The sequence below is a fragment of the Zalophus californianus genome, chromosome 4, assembly GCF_009762305.2.
Source record: "Zalophus californianus isolate mZalCal1 chromosome 4, mZalCal1.pri.v2, whole genome shotgun sequence".
Lineage (NCBI taxonomy): Eukaryota > Metazoa > Chordata > Mammalia > Carnivora > Otariidae > Zalophus > Zalophus californianus.
Window position 1 is genome coordinate 96,564,512 of NC_045598.1, and position 21,806 is coordinate 96,586,317.

At 38.3% G+C, this 21,806-nt stretch overlaps 1 protein-coding gene and 1 pseudogene across 2 annotated transcripts in view; one reads left to right on the forward strand and one right to left on the reverse strand.

Annotated features, from left to right (window-relative positions):
* DENND2C (DENN domain containing 2C) overlaps window positions 1-21,806 on the reverse strand; it is a 79,329-nt gene that overhangs the window by 26,980 nt on the left and 30,543 nt on the right. For both annotated transcript variants that reach the window (XM_027580353.2, XM_027580344.2), the window contains exons 2-6: window positions 7,802-8,819; window positions 7,130-7,266; window positions 6,624-6,736; window positions 5,823-5,993; window positions 1,243-1,339 (exon numbers count right to left, since the gene is read on the reverse strand). In XM_027580353.2, coding sequence (XP_027436154.1) covers window positions 1,243-1,339; window positions 5,823-5,993; window positions 6,624-6,736; window positions 7,130-7,266; window positions 7,802-8,628 — 1,345 coding nt within the window. In that variant the 5' untranslated portion in view covers window positions 8,629-8,819. The remainder of the gene's footprint in view (window positions 1-1,242; window positions 1,340-5,822; window positions 5,994-6,623; window positions 6,737-7,129; window positions 7,267-7,801; window positions 8,820-21,806) is intronic.
* On the forward strand, window positions 15,719-19,823 carry LOC118356888 (annotated as a pseudogene).

The following is a 21,806-nucleotide window of genomic DNA, read 5'->3' on the forward strand; positions in this document are numbered from 1 at the left end:
ATTTCCTTATCTAGAAACAGTGACAGTAATGTCTGCCACGTAAGGCTATTGAGAAAATTAATGATAATGAGTCTGAAAGGGTCCAGCATAATATCTGGCACCAGTTTTCATCTTCTGTATCTAATTCTGAATTATACAAATAGAAAGTCTTTGACAACATCCTTGTTGAGGATAAAAAATACACACGGAGAAGAAGTAAACTGCTAAAAATTAAGGGTTATGAGAAAAATTGAGAGTAACTGTTGGTGAGAGAAAAGGATAAGATTTCATGGTACCATGCTCCTTCCTTCAAATGGACACTTCCTCCCCTGGTCCAGCTTCTTCCTCTGTAAAATTAGGATAGTCCCTGCCTCCTAGTGTTGTCGGGTGTCGTCCATGAGATAAAGCACGTAGGAAAACTAATACTTCATTCTGTAAATGGTACCTATTAGTCACAATAACCAAAATTATTTTTTCTGCAGAAGAGATTATAACATGTTTTGATAACTGCTTTTGAAAATACAAAAATTTGAAAAAAAATATGAAAACTTGTATCTAAAATGGTGACTAGTTGATTTTAGAGTAAGGAAAAAGAGTCTTAGATTGTAGCATGGAGGATTTTATTTTCAGATAGTAATTGTTGGAATGCAGAATAGATTTTCAAGGGAAATTAAGAAATTGCTGTCTTTGGACGTCTGCAAAAATAGGAAACATTCTTCTGTGGTATGACTTGGCTGTTGTTTCTCATTTGACAAAAACTGCTAAATTCTACATATTCTTTGCCAGACAGCCAAGTTAAGAATCTTGCGTCAGTCTATATGAAATTGTAATAACTCACTATGGATGTTGAAAGTTTCTTTTTTGAAGATTTTATTTATTTATTTGACAGAGAGAGACACAACGAGAGAGGGAACACAAGCAGGGGGAGTGGGAGAGGGATAAGCAGGCTTCCTGCAGAGCAGGGAGCCCGATGTAGGACTCGATCCCAGGACCCTGGGATCATGACCTGAGCCAAAGGCAGACGCTTAACGACTGAGCCACCCAGGTGCCCCATTAACTTATTTATTTTTTAATGTTATTATTACTTGGCACAGAACTAAATAAAAGGGATTTGAGGAAGAATAAGAAATAATCCTTATCCTAAAGAACTTATATTGAAGTGGGATAGGAAAGTAAACCAAAAATTATAATTCACATAAACATTAAGTTATACGATTCTCCCCTCAAATGCTGATAGCTCTGGACAGCTGGCACAATTCTTACCTTTTGAGGGAGGTATGTCTTTTCCAGTGTATGGGTGTAACTTTACCCTCTTTTTCCCTCTCTTAGATTCAAATATGTCAGCAATTTTCAATACAAGCTGAAAGAAGAACAACAAAATACCAGTTAAAACTAACATCAACTTTTTTTTTTTTTAAGATTTCATTTTTAAGTAATCTCTACACCCACCTTGGGGTTCGAACTCACAACCCCCAGATCAAGAGTTGTACATTCCACTGACTGAACCAGTCTGTGCCCCCACTTTTTCTTTTTAAAGATTCAATACCAAGTCTTGATGATATTAATTAGTGATTCTCATTCAAAGAAAGATCCATTTTACAAATAAAAACCTTTACATTTTCAAACTTTGGAACCTAAAATGATCTTTATTAAGATAATATGTTGTTCTTATACAAAGTCCATACGACATGGGTAAGAGAAGTAGGAAAGGGTATCTCCTTTCCAGCAGAACCCAGCACAGGCTCTTAGAGAGATTCCTTGTCACTCTATGTCACAACATGCAAGAAATCTGCTTACTGCACTCTATTTGTTGACCAAGCCTTCCCTATCACCCAGAGTAGTAAGAGGAATATTCATTCCACTTGGAAGCCAGGCTAAGGCTTAGTTATTTCTGTTCCCAGGAATTCTTCGCAAAAAGAAGATAATCATGCTGACAAAGATTTTGTCCAAGCAAATACTCTCTTTGCTACTGCAATATTATAATTTATTTTAGAAACGTCATAAAAATAGAAGGCTCTCAAATATGCTTTAGTATAAAAACCAGGCTCCATTTAGTAAGCATTACTCAGAATTTTTTTTTTTTCCTGCTGGGAGGTGTGTGTGAAAGAGACAGATAGACACACACGCACACAGAGTAGGTTTATGTGTCAACAAAACTCAAATAAAAAATCTTTTAAAAAGAGAGGAAAAAAATCAAGCTGATGAACAGTCACTTTTTTTTTTTTTTTTTTTTAAAGATTTTATTTATTTATTCATGAGAGACAGAGACAGAGAGAGAGAGAGAGAGGCAGAGGGAGAAGCAGGCTCCCAAGGAGCAGGGAGCCCGATGCGGGACTTGATCCCAGGACCCTGGGATCATGACCCGAGCCGAAGGCAGACGCTTAACCATCTGAGCCACCCAGGCGCCCCGAACAGTCACTTTTAAAAGGATGGGTGCCTGGGTGGCTCAGATGGTTAAGCGTCTGCCTTCGGCTCAGGTCATGATCCCACGGTCCTGGGATCGAGTCCCACGTCGGGCTTCCTGCTCAGCAGGGAGCCTGCTTCTCCCTCTGCCTCTCTCTGTCTCTCATGAATAAATAAATAAAAAAAAAAATCTTTAAAAAAAAATAAAATAAGGGCGCCTGGGTGGCTCAGTTGGTTAAGCAACTGCCTTCGGCTCAGGTCATGATCCTGGAGTCCCGGGATCGAGTCCCACCCACATCAGGCTCCCTGCTCGGCAGGGAGTCTGCTTCTCCCTCTGACCCTCTTCCCTCTCGTGCTCTCTATCTCTCATTCTCTCCCTCTCAAATAAATAAATAAAATCTTAAAAATAAAATAAAATAAAATAAAAGGAGGAATTTGGGGCGTCCGGCTGGCTCAGTCAGTGGAGCATGCGTTTGAGCCCCACCGTGGGTGTAGAGATTGCTTAAGCAAATAAACTTAAAAAAAATAATAATAAAAGGAGGAATTCATTAGTTTTCCATGTATATTTCTCTTTTTTCTTAAAATTCCAAGCTTTTCCTTAATCATTAATCCTGAATTAACATATTTAATGCCCAGAATTACAACTGTTAGGAATATTAAGAACCAACGAAGTTGCTTGAGAAAAATGTTCCTGTTTTCTCTTTTGTCCTTGTTTCTCTAGCAATCCTGGCAATCCATAGGCAGTGAATCAGTCCAGAGAAAGAAAAATAACATGTGAGAAACATGTGCTTCCAATATGCAGATTATTCCCACATTTCTGGATGAGTTTATTCTTTTGAAAATTTTGTAGCTGCCATTCAAGTGAAAAATTACCAATGTTCTTAAATATTACCATAATTAAAAAAAAACAAGAGAATCTGACATAAAAAGATATTGTTAGGGGCTATAGGAAAGACGTACAAGAGTAAACATGTATTTTGGAGATATACAGACCACAAATAGTGTAATTATTTTTTTTAAGATTTATTTATTTTAGAGAGAGAGAGCACGCACTCGAGCGGGGGTAGAGGGAGAGGGAGAGGGAATCTTAAGCAGATGCCACGCTGAGCGTGGAGCCTGACATGGCGCTTGATCTCATGACCCTGAGATCATGACCTGAGCTGAAACCAAGAGTCGGATGCTTAACTGACCGTGCCACCCAGGCACCCCTAAAAATAGTGTAATTATTAATAAGCATTTGAAAATTATACTCAATAGGAGACTCAAATATTATAAAGGAAAGGGAACTATCTGCTCTAGAAACATGAGATAAAGTAATAAAATTGAAATTTTGCTTATGAGTTAGGAAGAGGAGCTCACATTTACCTTCCAGTAAATACTGGAGGGTACAGTAGGAAATATTATAGAATATTCTTCCTACAAAATGATAGAAACCATATTGCTATGCACAGCTGACACGAACAATGTGAGACATTAGGAAATCTACTCTAGCAAACAATCCCACACAGGCTTTCACAGTAGGGAAAGAAAGGAAGGGTGGGGAAGAGGCATATGGACTAGATCAGTGATTTTTAAACTATGAAACCAGTTTTCCTTCCTGGGATAGCTCTAGCCATCAAAGGGGAAGTAAATGAAAACTGCTTTCCTCATGGAATGTTGTTGCTGAAGACACTCAAAAGTCAAAATTTTGTATTGCAAATAGAGCATCCTAATAGGATTTAATCCGAGGGTCGCTAACAGCTTATTCCTGCCTGATCATCAAGAGTTCATCGCCATATTTTCCCACGTCACTTCTCAGAAGACCTCTGAGGAAATAACTAGAAAAGGAAAGGTTGGATCCTATCACCTAGAGTTAGAAAGAGAACAAGCTTCGAGTACTTGGGAGATCCACAGTACCTAAAACATGGAGGCCTGAAATTAAAAGCACTGCAAATTTTCGTGGGTCTCACTAAAATCTACAATCCATTATTCCCAAGTATTTGTTAATGTCATTCCAAGAATCACGTCTTAAATGCAATCCCTTATGTGTTTGTACTCTCACCCCTGTGAACACATGATCTGTTGTCTCTGGGCCATGTGGGAGGCTGCTTCGTTGTGCCAGCATGATATATCAGAGGACAGAACTACTGTAGAAAGCCTAGCAATTCTTTAAACATTGGATTCCTACATATTCCTCATCATACGCAGTACAGTAAACAGCTAAAGAGGTTTGCTTTTTTTTTTTTCCTACTGAGAGAGATGTGTTTAGTGCTTTTTTAAAGCCGTGTGTCTTTAGCTCTTCACGTATTAAAGAGGGAGGGGCAGGAAATAGATCAGAAGAATTAAAGTATTGTGGAACAGAGTATTTCCCAAGGAACCGATCAGCAGTTACTAAACCAAAAAACAGCTGGGACTTTTGTTTAATGTTAAAATCAGGTACAAACACTGTGTGCCAAATGAATAACATGCAGCTAATTCAGATGGGATTAAGGAAAGGAATACTATTTAAATGATCTGATTTTTTTTTCCATTTCTGCAGAGTTACCCTGAAAACATTCTACATTATAGAAGAACAAAGTAACATAAAGAATTTAAAAATATTTTCATCCAATTTCTTAAGTATCTCTCCTTAAAAACATATATCTGTTTACAAATAATCCCCATTTCTTCATTTTGGTTCTAATAGCTCTGTTTGAGATGATTTAGATTTACTGCCTTTTCTCCCTTGAGAGAAAAATCATTTATTTAATGTAATTGCTGGTAATTTCTATTCCCAATAGTCAAATTTCTCTTTTCTTCCCCCAAATGGGAATTTTTGCCCCAAATTAAAGGCATATATTTTGTTATTACTGAAAATCTGTAAATTCAGGCACAAAACTGTTCACTTTGGCAATTAAATAAGTGAGTGAAAATAACAGCACTGGGGTGCCTGGGTGGCTCAGTTGGTTAAGTGGCTGCCTTCGGCTCAGGTCATGATCCCAGGGTCCTGGGATCGAGCCCCACATTGGGCTTCCTGCTCGGTGGGGAGTCTGCTTCTCCCTCTCTCTCTGCCCCTCTCCCCCGGCTCGTGCTCTTTCTCTCTCTCTCTCAAATAAAATCTTAAAAAAAAAAAAAAAAAAGAAAAGAAAATAACAACACTGAAGCCAGCTTAATAGAATGTCCTCTTACATGAGATTCTAGTGCTTCCTTGAAACAGGCAGCTGATTTTAATGAGAACTAAGGTAACCGAAGTGAAACCTTCCATCTAAAATCAATTCGCCAAATCCATAAAGAAGCCCTGGCAAAAGCCACTCATGCATTTTTCTTGCATGAGCAAAAACCTAAATCTTAAGGCTGCTTCCCAAATCTTCTCATTCCAGTAGATCAGTTCTAACCTATTATTCATTTCAGTCTAAAGTGTATTTATTCTCATTTATGGAAATGAAGTAAGAGTCAAAGAATGAAAGTACTAGAGTCCTTACCCTGGGAAGATTTTTTCTTTTCCTGTTTGCAACTTCTCCAGCTCGGAAAAGCTTCCACTCAGTTAAAGTGACAGGCAAAGTGGTATCCTTTGTGAGCTTTGACCGTAAATAAGCTTGGGAGCTCTTCAGTTCCATAGTCTTCCGGTGGAGGAACTGAGGCTTGGGAGGAAGCTAAAACAGAAGATGTACTGGTAAAGATAAGATCGTCTAGGGAATGCTGATGGTCTCAAGGTCAAGTTATCTTAGAAAAAGATGTATCTTGTCTTTCAAGTCACCTCAATTGAGGATACCAGAATTTCTTTTTCCCCATTTGTGCAGTCATTTCTCAGGTTTCTAATCCAGTGTTCTACTACGATGTCATCACGTTTCCAGAAAACAACAGCTCAGAGTCCTCATTAACTCAAGGCAGCCTTCACTTGCGGGGGTGACGAATGCTTTCGGGGATGAGACAGGTAATTTAGGCCACAGACTGTCGTGGGACTAATAGGGAGCTGTGGTAACTAGAGAGAAATGAAAAGCTCATGGCTTGTCTAAAGGTGTTCACATTCTCATTTTTTTGAAGTGCTAGTAAGTGAACAAACAGAAACCCCAAAACCAAAGAAAAAGCTGTGTGCTGCCCCCCCAAAACCCCACAAAGAACACAAAAACCACCACTACCAACAAAACCCATATTTCGGTGCCTCTTAATCTTGGCCCTAGTTAAACCATTTTAACCTTTTTGAGGGGATCATAAACAAGATTCTTACGTTTTCTTATGTTAATTATATATAATGTTTTCTTATACTGATTCTTTGGTTATACCTTTGGTGCTTTGAAAGCACTTTTCGGGGGTGGTAGCTTCCATGCCGAAGGGGATCTCCACATGGGCAAAGGCTGCACCGGAATATCTTCATATGGATTCTCTTTGGCGGGATCTTGAAAAATAATGGGAAAACAAAGTTTAGCGAAACACAGTTAAATGGAAACAAAGGGACTACAGCCAGGAAAAGAAACAAATCACTATGTTCAGCTTCTTAACCTTTATTGCTTGGCCCTTTAAGCTTGAAAACCACTCTGGTGTCCAACCAAGTTAAAAGAATTCTCAAAATACTATACTATAAACATTGACTTCTGAACTGAGCAGTCCACTAAACTGGCTATAAAAACCATTCAAGAATAAAAGAATTTATATGACAAAAGTTTCCATATTTAAAAGAAATAGCTACAGCAAGATACACTTGAGCATAAAAGAAAATACCATCCTACAGTTAAGGGCCCCACCAAATACATACTCATTAAATTTAATTGCAAAGTTTGTGGACACATACATATGATATCCTCGTAGATATTGTCCTCCGACTGTGTGTAATAAAGTGCTGAGCCAGAATTTCTTCCAAGTTCTTCATGAATCTTCTGTGAGCTCTGATTTCGAAAGTGCTGAATATCCTCAAATTCAAAGGATTTCCTTAAGAAAGGAGATAGGTTTTAAAGTTATATGTTTTAAAACTCTAGTCTTCTTTAAGTTGGTATGATAGAGAGAAATCAATTAGCAAAGGACTTGTATGCAAAATTACAAAGGTGTTTTATCAGATACCTAAGAATAATAAACTAGGCTGGTACCTTATATACACCATGAGAAAATTGGAGGCTTTTGGCCAATTACATTCATGTTCCTTACTGCATAACTTCATTAAATTCACTCTCTCAAGGAAAGTGAAGCCAAGACCAGCATGTCCTAAACGAAGCAGAAGAATGTACTTCTCTACGTATTCTTACAGATATAAAATGCAAGTTTTTCTGATGTTCTTATGTCCGCAAATTGTCTTAGATATTATATCCTTTTGTAGGTACTTTTCCCTTGGGTTAATCAACATCTGTAAAATCAAACTAGGCCTGTACCCCATGCAGGGAAATGAAAATGGTTTTGAAAAGAAAAAAGAAGCTCAGTAGTTCTGGAAGGACAATACTTAGAAATTATTACGGAGCAGATAAAAACACACCTTTTAGATCTCCCTCTGATTTTTCTGCCATATTTCTTTGGTTCAGGTTCCTGAGAAGAGGCCAAACAAGACTCTGCGCAAGAATTATTTTCACAGTATTTTCTGTCACAGTTTCTTTCTTTACATGGCATAACACCGGATTCAGATAAATATCTGAATGTCCTGCGAGGTTTGGGCAAAGGATTTATAGAAGGTCCACATTCTTGTCCCTCAGGTTCAGAGTAAATATTTTCTAAGCTCTTGGTTATTCCATATGAACTATCGAGAACTCTGAAATTCAGTTCTTTTTCTGAAGAGTCACAATGTTCTAAAGCCAAATTTAAGACTTTATCTGGGGGGAGTGCTTCTATTTTCTTCCACAGGATCTGTGAGGTATAGAAATTTCCTGGAGGTAAGGAAGTCTCTGGGTCCAAAACAACTTCTTTCCAGCTTTCGATCTGTTTGACCCGAGAACATACCCAATTGGATTCTGATTCATTTCTAAAGAGGTGTGTATCATCACATCCACGTTTCCCACTTTCATCCTTGGTTTGATCATGGCTTTTCGCATCTTCATTAATATTTAGACCAACATTGCGAGAGCTGGTTATATCCAACTTTTTGCTCTTTCCCTCATCGACGGGATTTTTCTTAAGAAGACTCTCTTGATGACAGTTATTATATCTCACTCCAAAGTCCCTTGGATGCCACTTCTCTGGATTAGGTATACCATTAGTTCTTCCTTCCCACTGAGAAATTTTTTGTTTGATGTTTCTGCAGTGGCTTCTTGACAGTGTCTGAACAGCAGAACGAGAAAAACCGGCATCCATGTTCCCAGTTGGGTGCATGTCAAAGTCTGAATGTTACTGAGGCTTCATTTTAAGTAACTGTGAAATACTGTATTCTTTATCCTGTCAGTTAGAATCCCAACAATTCCAGCATTTTCCTTTCATCTTTAACTTGGAAATCTCTTTTTAAAAAGAAAAATTTTGATCATTGATCCTCGTGGAAAATGGCTGCAACTTTATCTTGAATATTCCTATTAAAAAGAGACAACCATATGTTAACACAGTTTTATAATTTCCTAATTTAAAGTCCACCAAAACACTGCCTATGTATCCCTAAATAACTCATTTACATTACATATGTAAAAATGTACCTGTCACCCACTAAGTAATTCAACTCCATTAACGCGCTCCTAAGATGGTGATAGAACACAGAGGAAATATTACTTGTGATATTTCTCAAATTGTCAGCTTTAATGTTCTGCTGTATTTAATTTCCTAAAGTTAGGTAGACTGAGGTTTTATAAGAGATTACACATAGTAGTACACAATGTTATTTTGTAAAATCAATTCCTTATGAAACCTTCTCTTAATGAAACAAGGACCAACAGAGTATTATAAAAAGCATACACTTACAGAAATACATCTCAACTAACTAAAAAGTTTATGTATACATCCAGAGAAAGCGCCAGTTAGTCTGGAAACATATCAACACCTAATTTCCTCCTTCTCGCCTATGTTGGGAGATAATACTAGCCCTTATTTCAACATACCCTGATTTCAACTTTACTATTAGCAGCACAGGATTCCATATGCACGGTGCTAATGACAAGCCAATGTGCCATTAACTATCAGGTGCTTTAAAATATCATAACCTATTTCGTCACCGACTGAACTTTGCACATCACTGCCACCACCCCCTTGACCCAAATCGGCAAAAATACTTACAGGCTTTGTCACAGTCCTTCCTTTCACATACAGGCTTCACTCATTGAGGCCCATAAATGTTTCCTCAAATGTAAAAACTGGCATAGAACTTTTCTTATCAACTGAGTAAAGACCCGATCTCAAGTTCTCCTGTATACTGGTTATAAATAACAACTGATTCAAAACTTCCTGAGGCAGGGGTCATCCTTCCTTGAGCTTTGTCTGTGGGGCCTTGATTAACAGGCAGGAAAATATCTTGGCCCGGCTCTGTCAGGGCAGCTGACCAAAACTGATACACAATTCACACACAAAATGTATTCTAGGCAGGACAATTGTTAATCAGGGATTCCATCAACTTTCCTTTCAACCATTCCCACAAGTTTGTAGGAAAATCAGCTTTGCCTGCAAATAAACTTGGATGAGGATCTAATGAAAAAAAAATCATTCTAAATAACCTTAAGAAATTTAATGTGGGTGGAAAAAAAAAAAAACAACAAAAAACCCAAAGCCCCAAAATACTAAAGCTGTTGTTGCAGATTTTTTTTTTTTTTTTTTTTTTTGGTTGCCGCCACCACCACCACAGCTTCCTTGCTTTGAGGGACCCGCCCGCACTGCCTGGCACCCAGGCCTAGAACTCTCCATGAAAGACTAATGCATACAATGTGAAGGGCCAGTCAGCGGCCGCTCATTATTAAACTGAAAATCCTTTTGCCGCTTCTAATAGAGGATTCCTAAGGATTTTAGGGTGTCCTTGAGACTCACGTTTTCCTCACTATAGACAAGATGGGAGTATAGCTGGCCCTTGAACAAGGTTGGGGTGAAGGGTGCTGACCTCCCGCACAGTTGAAAACCTGCCTATAACTTTTGATTCCTCCAAAATTTAGTTACCAACAGCCTACAGATGGCAGGAAGAAGCCTTACTGATAACATTAATGGCTGATTAACACCTATGTGTTATATGCCGTATTCTTTTTTTTTAATATACTGTATTCTTACAATAAACCAGAGAAAATATTAAGAAAAATCCTAAGGAAGAGAAAATATATTTACAGTGCTGTATTGTACTTATCGCAAAATATCCACCTAGACGTGGACCCGCACAATTCAAACCTGTGTCGTTCAAGGGTCAACTGTATTTTTCTCTCTCCTAGGAGCCTCGTAGAGGTTTTCAGCAGTCTTTGTTAATGCTTTCTTTACTTTTCCTTTGTTACTATGCGAATGTATGTAATGTATGAATGAATGTAAGCTATGAATGGGTCCAAGTGGGAAGAAAGATGGAATTTGCTGAGGCTAAAGGCTTTTTTTTCAGGGCTAAAGAAATTTAACTTGAAAATTACTAGCAACAGATGCTAAATTTATGGACTTGACACACAAATATGAATGATGTGTATTAATGGTGTTTCCGTGGCACGTAAGACACTCCTAACAGAAGCGGGCATTATAAACAGAAATGCTACTTGCTCCTAAATGTACGTATTAATACGCCACAGCTTTCAAAAAAATGGACAAACGATTTCAGAAACAAAAAAGTTTTAACGCCTTCTGACTAGACAGATGTCTACCTAGACAGTACAGAGAATTTATCTTTATATCCGATTTCACAGTTCCAATTTTTGACAGATTAAACTCTTCATAATGTGGCTTGCCTATTCTTATATACGAGTTCTGATTTTGTCCCCTCCAAAAAATAAGAATCACTCACCAAAGCAGGAGGCATCTCATGTCTGACTTGAACCTAATTAAATTCTGAGCCACCTTCCTCCTCAGGACCTGCTCCCCATGGCCCTCATTGTCTGTGAGATCCTGTATGTCCCACTCGCCACCTCCCGAGTTTCTTGCGTTGACCACCACTACCAGGAACATTCTAAGCCCTAAGTGCTGGCCCAGCTTTTCAAGTCCTAGATCTCTCCACAGCTTCATCTTTTGGAAAACTCCCTAAAGCCAACTCACACATTTGTCCCTAGAGATTGCTTCCTTAAGTTTGCTACAACAGTCCTAACAAAAACACAGACTGAGAAAACATGACAACTTCAACAGTTTTTAGAATTCTTTTTTCTCTTAATACCACAAAATGAGTCAGACTTCCCTCCCTTTAAAGATGACTAAGGCAGGCAGGACTCACAACTTAAAGAGGAGGGCGAGCACTCACTAACCACAATGGACATCTCAACAGAACAAACAGCAACAGAACAAAAGACATACAAATATGAAAAATCAAGCATGATTTTATAAGTATAATAAAACAGCATGCTTGGAATAAAGGGTACTAATCAAGCTTTTTTTTTTTTTTTTTCCTGTTCTTTGTTCCCAAAGAGGTGATCCTTCATCAGGTTCCCTTGTTTTTATTTTCTGTTTTTTTCTGAGTATTTACTTTCATCCAAGAAACACATCAACTGTAGTTTATCAGCTTAAAATGTAATGTATACTATAACTTAACACATACAGGATTCTGTGTTTTTAGCATATTAAAAGAAAACAATTTGAGTCCATTTGAGTAAGTGAAATTCTCTGGAAAAGAGAATAATGATGCTCTGTTTTAGTAACTCAAGCCTTACATGGGAAAGCTTCTCACTCCAAAGCCTTTAAAATACTTTATTTGATCAAACATAAATACCTGACAAAATAGGAGGGATTTGGAACATTCTAAAAGTTGATTTAAAAACTGATGAAAGGGTATGCTTTTAATGATTGACTGATTTTAGAGAGAGGGAGAGGACGTATGTGTGAGAATGAGGGGTAGGGGCAGAAGGAGAGACTCTTCAGGCAGATTCCCCGCTGAGCGCGAAGCCCAACAGGTGGTGAGGTGAGGAGGGTTAGGGAGTGTGGGGTTGGTGGTTGGGGGGAGGGGGCTCAATCTCACAACCCTTGAGATCAAGACCTGAGCTGAAACCAAGTCTGACACTCAACCAACTGAGCCACCCAGGCGCCCCAAAGGTATGCTTTTAAACGATTAATATTTTTTATGTGAATTTTACCTCAATTAGAAAGAAAATTGATGAAAGGGACAAGGAAGACTCTCACCACTGGCCACGATAGAGTCACTGAGCTAGACTTGCCTTCCTAACATAACTATAAAACCGAACTTATATATTAAATAAAATAAATGCTTTTGATATTGGATAACAAACATAGGACTGTAATCTCTGAATGAAGAAAAACAAATGAGGTAGGCATTATGTTAGCCCAGTTTTCACGCTGGAGGCTCTTTCCAGAAAACAGCACAGAACATGATAACCTTGCTGAGGTACAGATAAAGGGGTCAGAGTTTGAAGGGACGAGGAAAGATGGAATTTTCAGGGCCCCGTATCAGATAGGAGGGAGCAACACAGAAAAAGCTCCAGAAATCTACATAGGATCCTCTTGAGTCTTGGTTTGAATACTAAGCTGCTAACGCACAGGGTAGCACTGCACAAGGCTGGAAACAAATTACCGGGGAAAGAACAACTACAGGGGACCTGTAAGCTGACTAGTACCCAGAGTTCACAAAGGGCTGGGAAATGTTCAATTTCCAGTGATCCATATAGAAGCAGACTTGTCGAACACCCAGGCAATTCAGTAGAAACGTTAGGAGGTCATGGCTTGTCAGTAGGACTAAACTAGCCCTAGAAGAAAGACTACTTTCGAGCTACCCTAAAGCTTTAAAAAAGCCTTAAAAGCAGGTGGCTCAGTCAGTTAGGCATCTGCCCTTGGCTCAGGTCATGACCTTAGGGTCCTGAGATTGAGCCCCATCTCAGGCTCTCTGCTCAGCGGGGAGTCTGTTTCTCCCTCTCCCTCTGCCACGCCCTCCCCCTCCCCCGCTCGTGCTCGCTAGCTCTCTCTCTCTCAAATAAAAATTTTTATTTTTTAAAAAAAGCCTGAAAAGGATCATGTTGATTTGTAAGGAACTGAAGTACTCACCAAAATAAAACTCAGTAATTTTTACATGAAGACAACAAAACCTAGACACTCAGCAATGTAACGTTCACAATGTGCAACATCCACTCAAAATTACAAAATATGTAAAGAAGCCTAAAAGTGAGAAAAATCAGTCAGTAGGAACAGAAACAGAACCAAAAATGATAGATATGATAGAGTTGGCAGACAAAGACCTCAGGTTGGATATTTTAAATACATTCATAAGCTTAAAGGAAAACACAAACATAATCAGTAGAGAAATGAAGATATAAACATGAAAGCAAACAGAATCTCTGGAACCTACAAATGCCCTGTCTGAAATAAAGTCACTGATGGGATGAACAGCAAATTCAACTTCTTACTGCCGAAGAAATGGTCAATGAAGTAAAATAAGGAGCAACAGGAACTGTCAAAAACAAAACTGAAGCACAGGGAGAAAAAAGCTAAAGCTAAAACAAAAACAAAAACCAGATTCTCCCTAAAACAGTATCAAGCAGTTTACCTTACATACAATCCTGGAAGTGAAGGGGGTAGGAAGACAGAGAACAAATATTTCAAAAAATAATGGCTGAAATTTTTCTAAATCTGATGAAAACTCTAAACCTGTAGATCTAGGAAGCTCAATAAATCTCAAACAGGATAAACACAATGAAAGCCTTATCAAGGCAAACCATAATCAAGCTGCTGAGAATCAGTGATAAAGAGAAAATTCATAAATGGCCAGAACAACAAGAACAACAACAAAACTCATATCATGTACAGAGAAAAGAAGGTAAGCAGGAAACAATGGAAAATATTTGAAGTGCTGGCGGGGGAGGTGGACAAGACTGTGAATCGAGAATTCTAGACACAGCCTTCAAAATAAGGGTTGAAATAAACACATTTTCAGTTGAAAAAAGCTGTGAGAATTTGTCAGCAGCAGACCTGCATGCAAGGCCAGTGACATAATTTATGGCTCCCAGTGCAAAGTGAAAATGTGCAGGAAAAGTGCTTTAAAGGAAGATAGCAAGCTTTTTTTCATTTTTTCTGTAATCTCTTTGAATTTGTCGTAGTGTTCTTTATTTTACTATCTAATGTTTTAAGTAAAAAAAATTAAAAATTTAAATTATTAGCATGAATGTACCATTCATCTATATGTATGCAATGCCATTTTAAACGCACCTATCAAAGCATTTACCTTATATGCAGAATCAGTGGAAATAAACAATTCCTATTTTTGGCTTGTCTTGAAGGGTGCTTCAAGCTGGCTGAAAGAGATACACAGCCAGATTCAGAAGGTTAGAAGGAGAAAGAGAGGGTTCCCTCAGGCCTGGAACCAGCCAAGAGAATGCTGTCAGGTCTAGGGATACTTGTGGAATGAGCACAGATTCTAGCAGGGACCTGGGAGCCCAGCACTGTGATGAGGGGCATGCACATGCTTGCTTGGGCCTAATGGCTGCTAGAATCCCCTCCTGCCAGCCACCAAACCAACATGTCATGCTCTGGCTGAGGCAGGGTCTAGGGAAGTACAGCCAGGTATCTCCACATCCCATAGGCATGCCTCCCCAACTCATGCCAGACAGGTAACCCCCAAGGATCTATTAACCTCTGCCCAGAATACACTTGATAATCTGAATCACGGTGGGTGATAGGCTTGCCTCCGTAAAACCAAGGCCTCCACTTGGCTGCTCGCCAGATATAGCATGGTGCTGCCAGTGTGGAGTGGGACAGCCATTGTCATGCCCTGTTTCAAGACACCATGAACATACATGTCCAATCTCAACCCTCTCACACCAGGCTTTTGCTGAGAGCAGAGAGACAGTGGTCTATAGGTAGAGAAGGGCCATGCAGGGCTAGCTGGAGATTGGGCAGCTGAGAACCCATCCTCAGGAGGTGGCAGGAGGCAGGGTCTCAAGTGAATTGAGGCTCCAACCCCTGGTACACACTGTATTGTCCCATCAGACTTCACATACAAAACACAAATTCAAGGGCGGCTGGCTGGTTCAGTTGGTATAGCATGCAACTCTTGATCTTGGGGTTGTGGGTTCAAGTCCCACAGTGAGTGTAGAGATTACTTAAAAATAAAAAATAAAATCTTTAGCTCAGATTTTATGGCTGTTAGTTAGGCATCTGCCTTCAGCTCGGGTCATGATCTCAGAATCCTGTGATCAAGCCCTGCATCATTGGGCTCCCTGCTGAAAGGGGAGTCTGTTTCTCTCTCTCCCTCTGCCCCTCCCCTGTTCATGCTCCCATACTCTCTTTCCCTCTCCTCAAATAAATAAATAAAATCTTTTATAAAAATAAAATCTTAAAAACCCCACAAATTCAAAGATTAAGCTATCAGAATTTCAAGATGGCTACCACAGAGCATAAAACCCCACAGGGCCCTTTTGAATGCAGGACCCCGTACAGCTACACTGATCGTCTGACCATAAAGCTGGCCCTGTATACCCTACATTGTGGAATTTATAGCAATGGGGGAGTAAAATGTAAGAAGAGCACAAAGGAGGGAAAGAAAAATGGAAATACAGTACCCTAAATTTCTTACTTTATATATAAATTGTACATTATTTGTTTTCTTTTAAGATTTTATTTTTAAGTTATCTCTGCACCCAACATGGGGCTCAAACTCACAACCCCAAGATCAAGATCGCATGCTCCTCTAACTGAGGCAGCCAGGAGCCCCACGTAGTACATTATTTGAAGGGGAAAGATTAAAGTTGTACATTGTGAACGCTAAAGAAATCACTAAAAGAATGGAATTCTAAAAAACACTCAGTGCAGAAAAAGCTGGGGTTGGGAGAGAGAAGGAAGAATCACAAGAACAACTACCACCACCAAAAAACCAAACAGAAACAGAAAATGAATAGCAAGACTGTACATTTAAATCTGACCATACGAATAATTACGTTAAATGTAAATGAGCTAAACTCTAAATAAAAGGCAAAGATGATCATACTTGATTTAAAAAAAAGCAAGACCTAACTCTGCACTTCTTTAAACTGCACTTTGAATTTATTTATTTATTTTTTAAAGATTTTATTTATTCATTTGACAGAGACACAGCGAGAGGGGGAACACAGTCAGGGGGAGTGCGAGAGGGAGAAGCAGGCTCCCCGCTGAGCAGGGAGCCTGATGCGGGGCTATGACCTGAGCTGAAGGCAGCCGCTTAACGACTGAGCCACCCAGGTGCCCCTGCACTTTGAATTTAAAGAGACCTATCTGTTAAAATAAAGAGGTTCAAACACTAAAGTAAACATTATCATAAGAACCCTGGATTGACTGTATTGATATCAGACAAAGCAGACTTCTAGCCAAGAAATATTAGCAGAGATAAAGAGAAAAGACATTTCAAGCAAAAATGTAGTCAATTCATCAAGAAGATTGAACAATCCTAAATGTTCATGTACCTAATAACAGAGTTTCAAAATGTAAGAAGCAAAAAACGTCAGAACCAAAAGGACTAATGGACAAATCTGTAATTTTACTGAGGATTTCATGGCTCTTCATGAGTAATAGCCATATTGACAGAAAATCAGGAAATATATAAAAGACTTGAAAACCGCCATTAATTAACTTGACCTAAGTGACATTTTAGAACACTACACCCAACAACAATAGAATATATATTCAAGTATACATACGATATTTACCAGTAAACCATATGTTGGGCCATAAAATAAAACTTACTGAATTTTAAATGATTGAAGTCAGCCTGAGAATGATTCTCTCACAATGGAACTTAATTAAAAATAAATAATCAAAAGATATCTGGAAAATGCCAAAATATTTGGAAATAAATGCTTACGTTATAAAAGAAAAAAGTTTAGAAACACTCTATCTTGGTGTTTTAAATCAAAACACGTTTTATTGGGGCACCTGGGTGGCTCAGATGGTTAAGTGTATGCCTTCGGCTCAGGTCATGATCCCAGGGTCCTGGGATCGAGCCCCACATCGGGCTCCTGGCTCAGCAGGGAGCCTGCTTCTCCCTCTCCCTCTGCCTCTCTCCCTACTCATGTGCTCTCTCTCTCTCTGTATCTCTGTGTCTCAAATGAAGAAATAAAATCCTAAAAAAACCCCCACATTTTATCCCATTAAGTTTCAAGTTATTATTTTAAATTATTCCCCAGTATAATGCTCTAGATTGACATCTGTTTAAATTACCTTACTGCCAGTCCTGCACAAAACGTACCATCCTTTTTTTTTTTTTTTAAAGATTTCATTCATTTATTTGACAGAGAGAGAGAGCACAAGTAGGCAGAGCGGCAGAGGGAGAGAGAGAAGCAGGCTCCCCGCCCAGGAGGGAGCCCGACGTGGGGCTCGATCCCAGGACCCCGGGACCATGACCCGAGCCGAAGGCAGATGCTTAACCGACTGAGCCACCCAGGCACCCCATCCTTTTCAATATTACATCCTTTTAAATCCTATAGTGAAATCGAATGTCATTATTCCACTTAATAGCTGAAAAAAACCCCAATGATTTAAGGTTGTTTCTTTTTTTTTTTTTAAAGATTTTATTTATTTGAGAGACAGAGTGAGAGAGAGAGAGCACATGAGAGGGGGGAGGGTCAGAGGGAGAAGCAGACTCCATGCTGAGCAGGGAGCCCAATGCGGGACTCTATCTTGGGACTCCAGGATCATGACCTGAGCCGAAGGCAGTTGCTCAACCAACTGAGCCACCCAGGCGCCCTAAGGTTTTTTCTTAAGAAGGATAAAAAATAAACTCAAAGCAAGTAGAAGAAAATAATAAGATGTAAATATTCATGAAATAGCAACCACTGAACAACGGAGAAATCAATGAAACATAAAAAGTTATTTGAAACACCAATGAATTAATAGACATCTAGGTGGACGGAACAAATAAAAAAAGAAAAAGCATAAATTAGCAGTATGAGGAATGAAAAAGGGGTGATCACCACAGATCTTACATTAAAGGATATAAAGGATGATATGAATAAATTTATTGTAGTAAATTTGACAACTTAAATGACATGGACAAATTCCTTGAAAGATACAAATTGCCAAAACAGACACAAGAAGATACAAGAACTCTGAGTATCTACATATTTATTTTTAAAATTAAAGTTAAAATTTTATTTTATTTTATTTATTTTTTAAAGATTTTATTTATTCATTTGACAGAGAGAGAGCACAAGCAGGGGGAGCATCAGGCAGAGGGAGAAGCAGGCTCCCCCGCTGAGCAGGGAGCCTGATGCAAGACTCGATCCCAGGACCCTGGGATCATGACCTGAGCGGAAGGCAGACGCTTAATGACATGACTGAGCCACCCAGGCACCCCTAAAATTAAAATTTTAATTAAAAGCCTTTGCATTAAAAAAAACTCCAGGTCCACGTAGCTTCACTCGTTAATTTTATTAAACATCCAAAAAAATAATATTAATCTTACACAAACTCTTACAGAAAATAGAAGAGGAAACATTTTCTAACTCATTTTATAAGACCAACATTACCCTGTTGGAAAACCAAAGACACTACAAGAAAAGAAAAATATAGAATAGAACTCATGAACATAAATGTGAAAGTCCTTTAAAAACATTAGCAAATAAAATTCACATATACATATAAAAGATACTAAGTTATGACTAAGTAGAGTTTATTTATTTTTTTAAGATTTTATTTATTTGAGAAAGAGAGTGAAAGAGCACAAGCAGGGGGAGCAGCAGAGGGAGAGGGAGAAGCAGACTCCCCGCACAGCAGGGAGACCGATGTGGGACTCGATCCCAGGACCCTGGGATCATGACCTGAGCCGAAGGCAGACGCCCAAACATCTGAGTCACCCAGGTGCCCCTAAGTAGAGTTTATAAGAGAATGCAAAGTTGCTTTAAATTTAAAAATCATTTTATTTATGAGATAAAGAAAAAAAGCCTTCTTGTAATTATCTTAGTAGATGCAAAGAAGCATTTGAAAAAAATTTCACACTTATTCATAATTGGGAAAAAAACCCCTCTAGCAAATAAGAAATGGAATTTCCACAATCTGATACATGGCAACTATGAAAAAACTACTGCAATATCATACTAAGTGGTAAAAGATTTAACACCTTTCCCTTAAGATTGGGAAAAAGGCAAGGATGTCTTCTTTCACTGCTTTTATTCAACATTTTATTTTATTTAGATTGGAAAAGTGCCCTTTCGGCTCTGACACGCTGGGGAACAAGGTCGTGAAGAGGAGGACTTGGTGTGCTGCTGCCACTTCTAACATCTTGGGTCCCTGCGCCTTTTGCAGAACTTCCAACAGCGCTACGTTGGGACAGAGCATCCAGAGGTTCACAACCTATGTGGTCTGTAGGAGCCACTGGGAGGAGGGCCTAGGGAAGAATTTGTCATTTTCAGTGGAAAATAAGTGCCAGTTACTAATTATGACAACTGTGTACTTTGGATCTGGATTTGCTGCACATTTTTTTTTTTATAGTAAGACACCAGCTGCTTAAGAAATAAGGATGCTTTAATTCATTAAACAGATGTGAAAAGGAACATTTAAGAGGTGCAATCTCTTTGAAAAAATGAATCAAACTCTTGAGTTCAACATACTCAATATGTTTGTAAATAAACTTATGGCATGAAAAAGAAAGGAAAGTAAAACAACATGATTGTATATGTAGAAAGTCCTAAGAAATCTACAATAACAAGGTACTAAAATTCATCAGGGAATTTAGCAAGGTCTCAGGATACATGGTCAATATATAAGAGATAATTTGTACTTATACATATGGGGAATAAACAATTGGAAAATGAAATGTAAAATAACATAAAAAGTTGCATAAAAATCATGAAATACTTAGGTATACAAAACTTGTACACTGAAAATACAAGATATTGCTAAGAAAAAAAATTAAAGAACTACTAAATAAAGAGATCCATCACATTAATAAATTAGAAGATTCAATTTTGTTAAGACATCAAATTCTCTCAAAATTGATCTCTAGATTCAACACAGACCTAATCAAAATCACAGCAGGCTTTGTTCCAGAAATTGACAAGCTGATTCTCAAATTTATATGGAAATGCAAAGGGCCTCAAATAGCCTAAAACGTTTTCAAAAATAAGAAAGCTGAAGAACATATACTATTGATTTCAAGACACTGTAAAGCTACAGTAATCAAGACAATATGGATTAATGAAAGCAGAAACAAATGGATCAATAGAACAGTACAGAGTCTAGAAATAGACCCACACTTATATAGGCAATTGATTTCCACAAAGCTGGGGGAAAAAAATAATCTTTTCAATAGATGGCTTTGGAACAAATGGATATCTACAGGGAAAAAAAGTAACCTTGACTTTTTACCCACACCATTTACAAAAGTTAACTTGAAATATATCATAAGCCTAAACCTAACAGATAAAACTATAAACCTCCTAGAAGAAAAAAATAGACAAAAAAATCTTTAGGGAAGGAAAAGATTTCTTAGGACACAAAAAACACTAACCCCTAGAGGCAAGAAATCGATAAACTGGACTTCATCAAAATTGAGATCTTGTGCTCTTCTAAAGATGTTTTAAAAATGAAACAGCAAGCCACAGATGGAGAGAATATTCAAAATACATATATCTAACAAGCACTTAAATCCATAACATATAAGGAACTATTACAAATGAATGATAAGGCTAACAACAGTATGAAAATATGCATCAGATGTGAACAGACATTTTACAAAAGATTTTATGAGTAGCCAGTAAGTACAATAAAGCACCTGAAAAGAGGTATACTATCATTAGTCATTAAAGACATGCAAATTAAAACCCAAGATACCACTACAGACCCACTAGAATGGTTAAAATGTAAAAGAATAATACTAAGTATAGGAGTACCTGGAACTTTCAAACACTACTGCTGTAACATGGTACAACCACTTTGGAAAACAGTTTGGCAGTTTCCTATAAAATTAAACATATGATTGCCATATGAAGTAGCAATTTCACTTGTAAGTATTTCATGTGAAGGAAAAATGTTATGTTTACACACATACTTCTACATGAATATATTCACAGCCTCTTTATTCAGAAGAGCCCAAACTAGAAACAACCAAAAGGCAATCGACAAGTGAATACATAAACAAAATGTAATATATTCATACAATAGGATATTCCTCAGCAATAAAAAGGAACAAAACCAACAACATGCACAACAACATGGACATCTCCCCAAAACATGGAGAAACAAAGAAGTACATACAGTATGATTCCATTTATATGAAATTCAAGAACAGCCAAAATTAATCTATAATGAAAGAAAGCATTATAGAAAGCCCTGTCTAGGGCCAGGAGGGTGAGAACTAAAAACAAAAGAGTAGGGGTGCCTGGGTGGCTCAGTTGTTAAGAGTCTGCCTTCGGTTCAGCTCATGGTCCCAGGGTCCTGGGATGGAGCCCCGCATCAGGCTCCCTGCTCCGTGGGAAGCCTCCTTCTCCCTCTCCCACTCC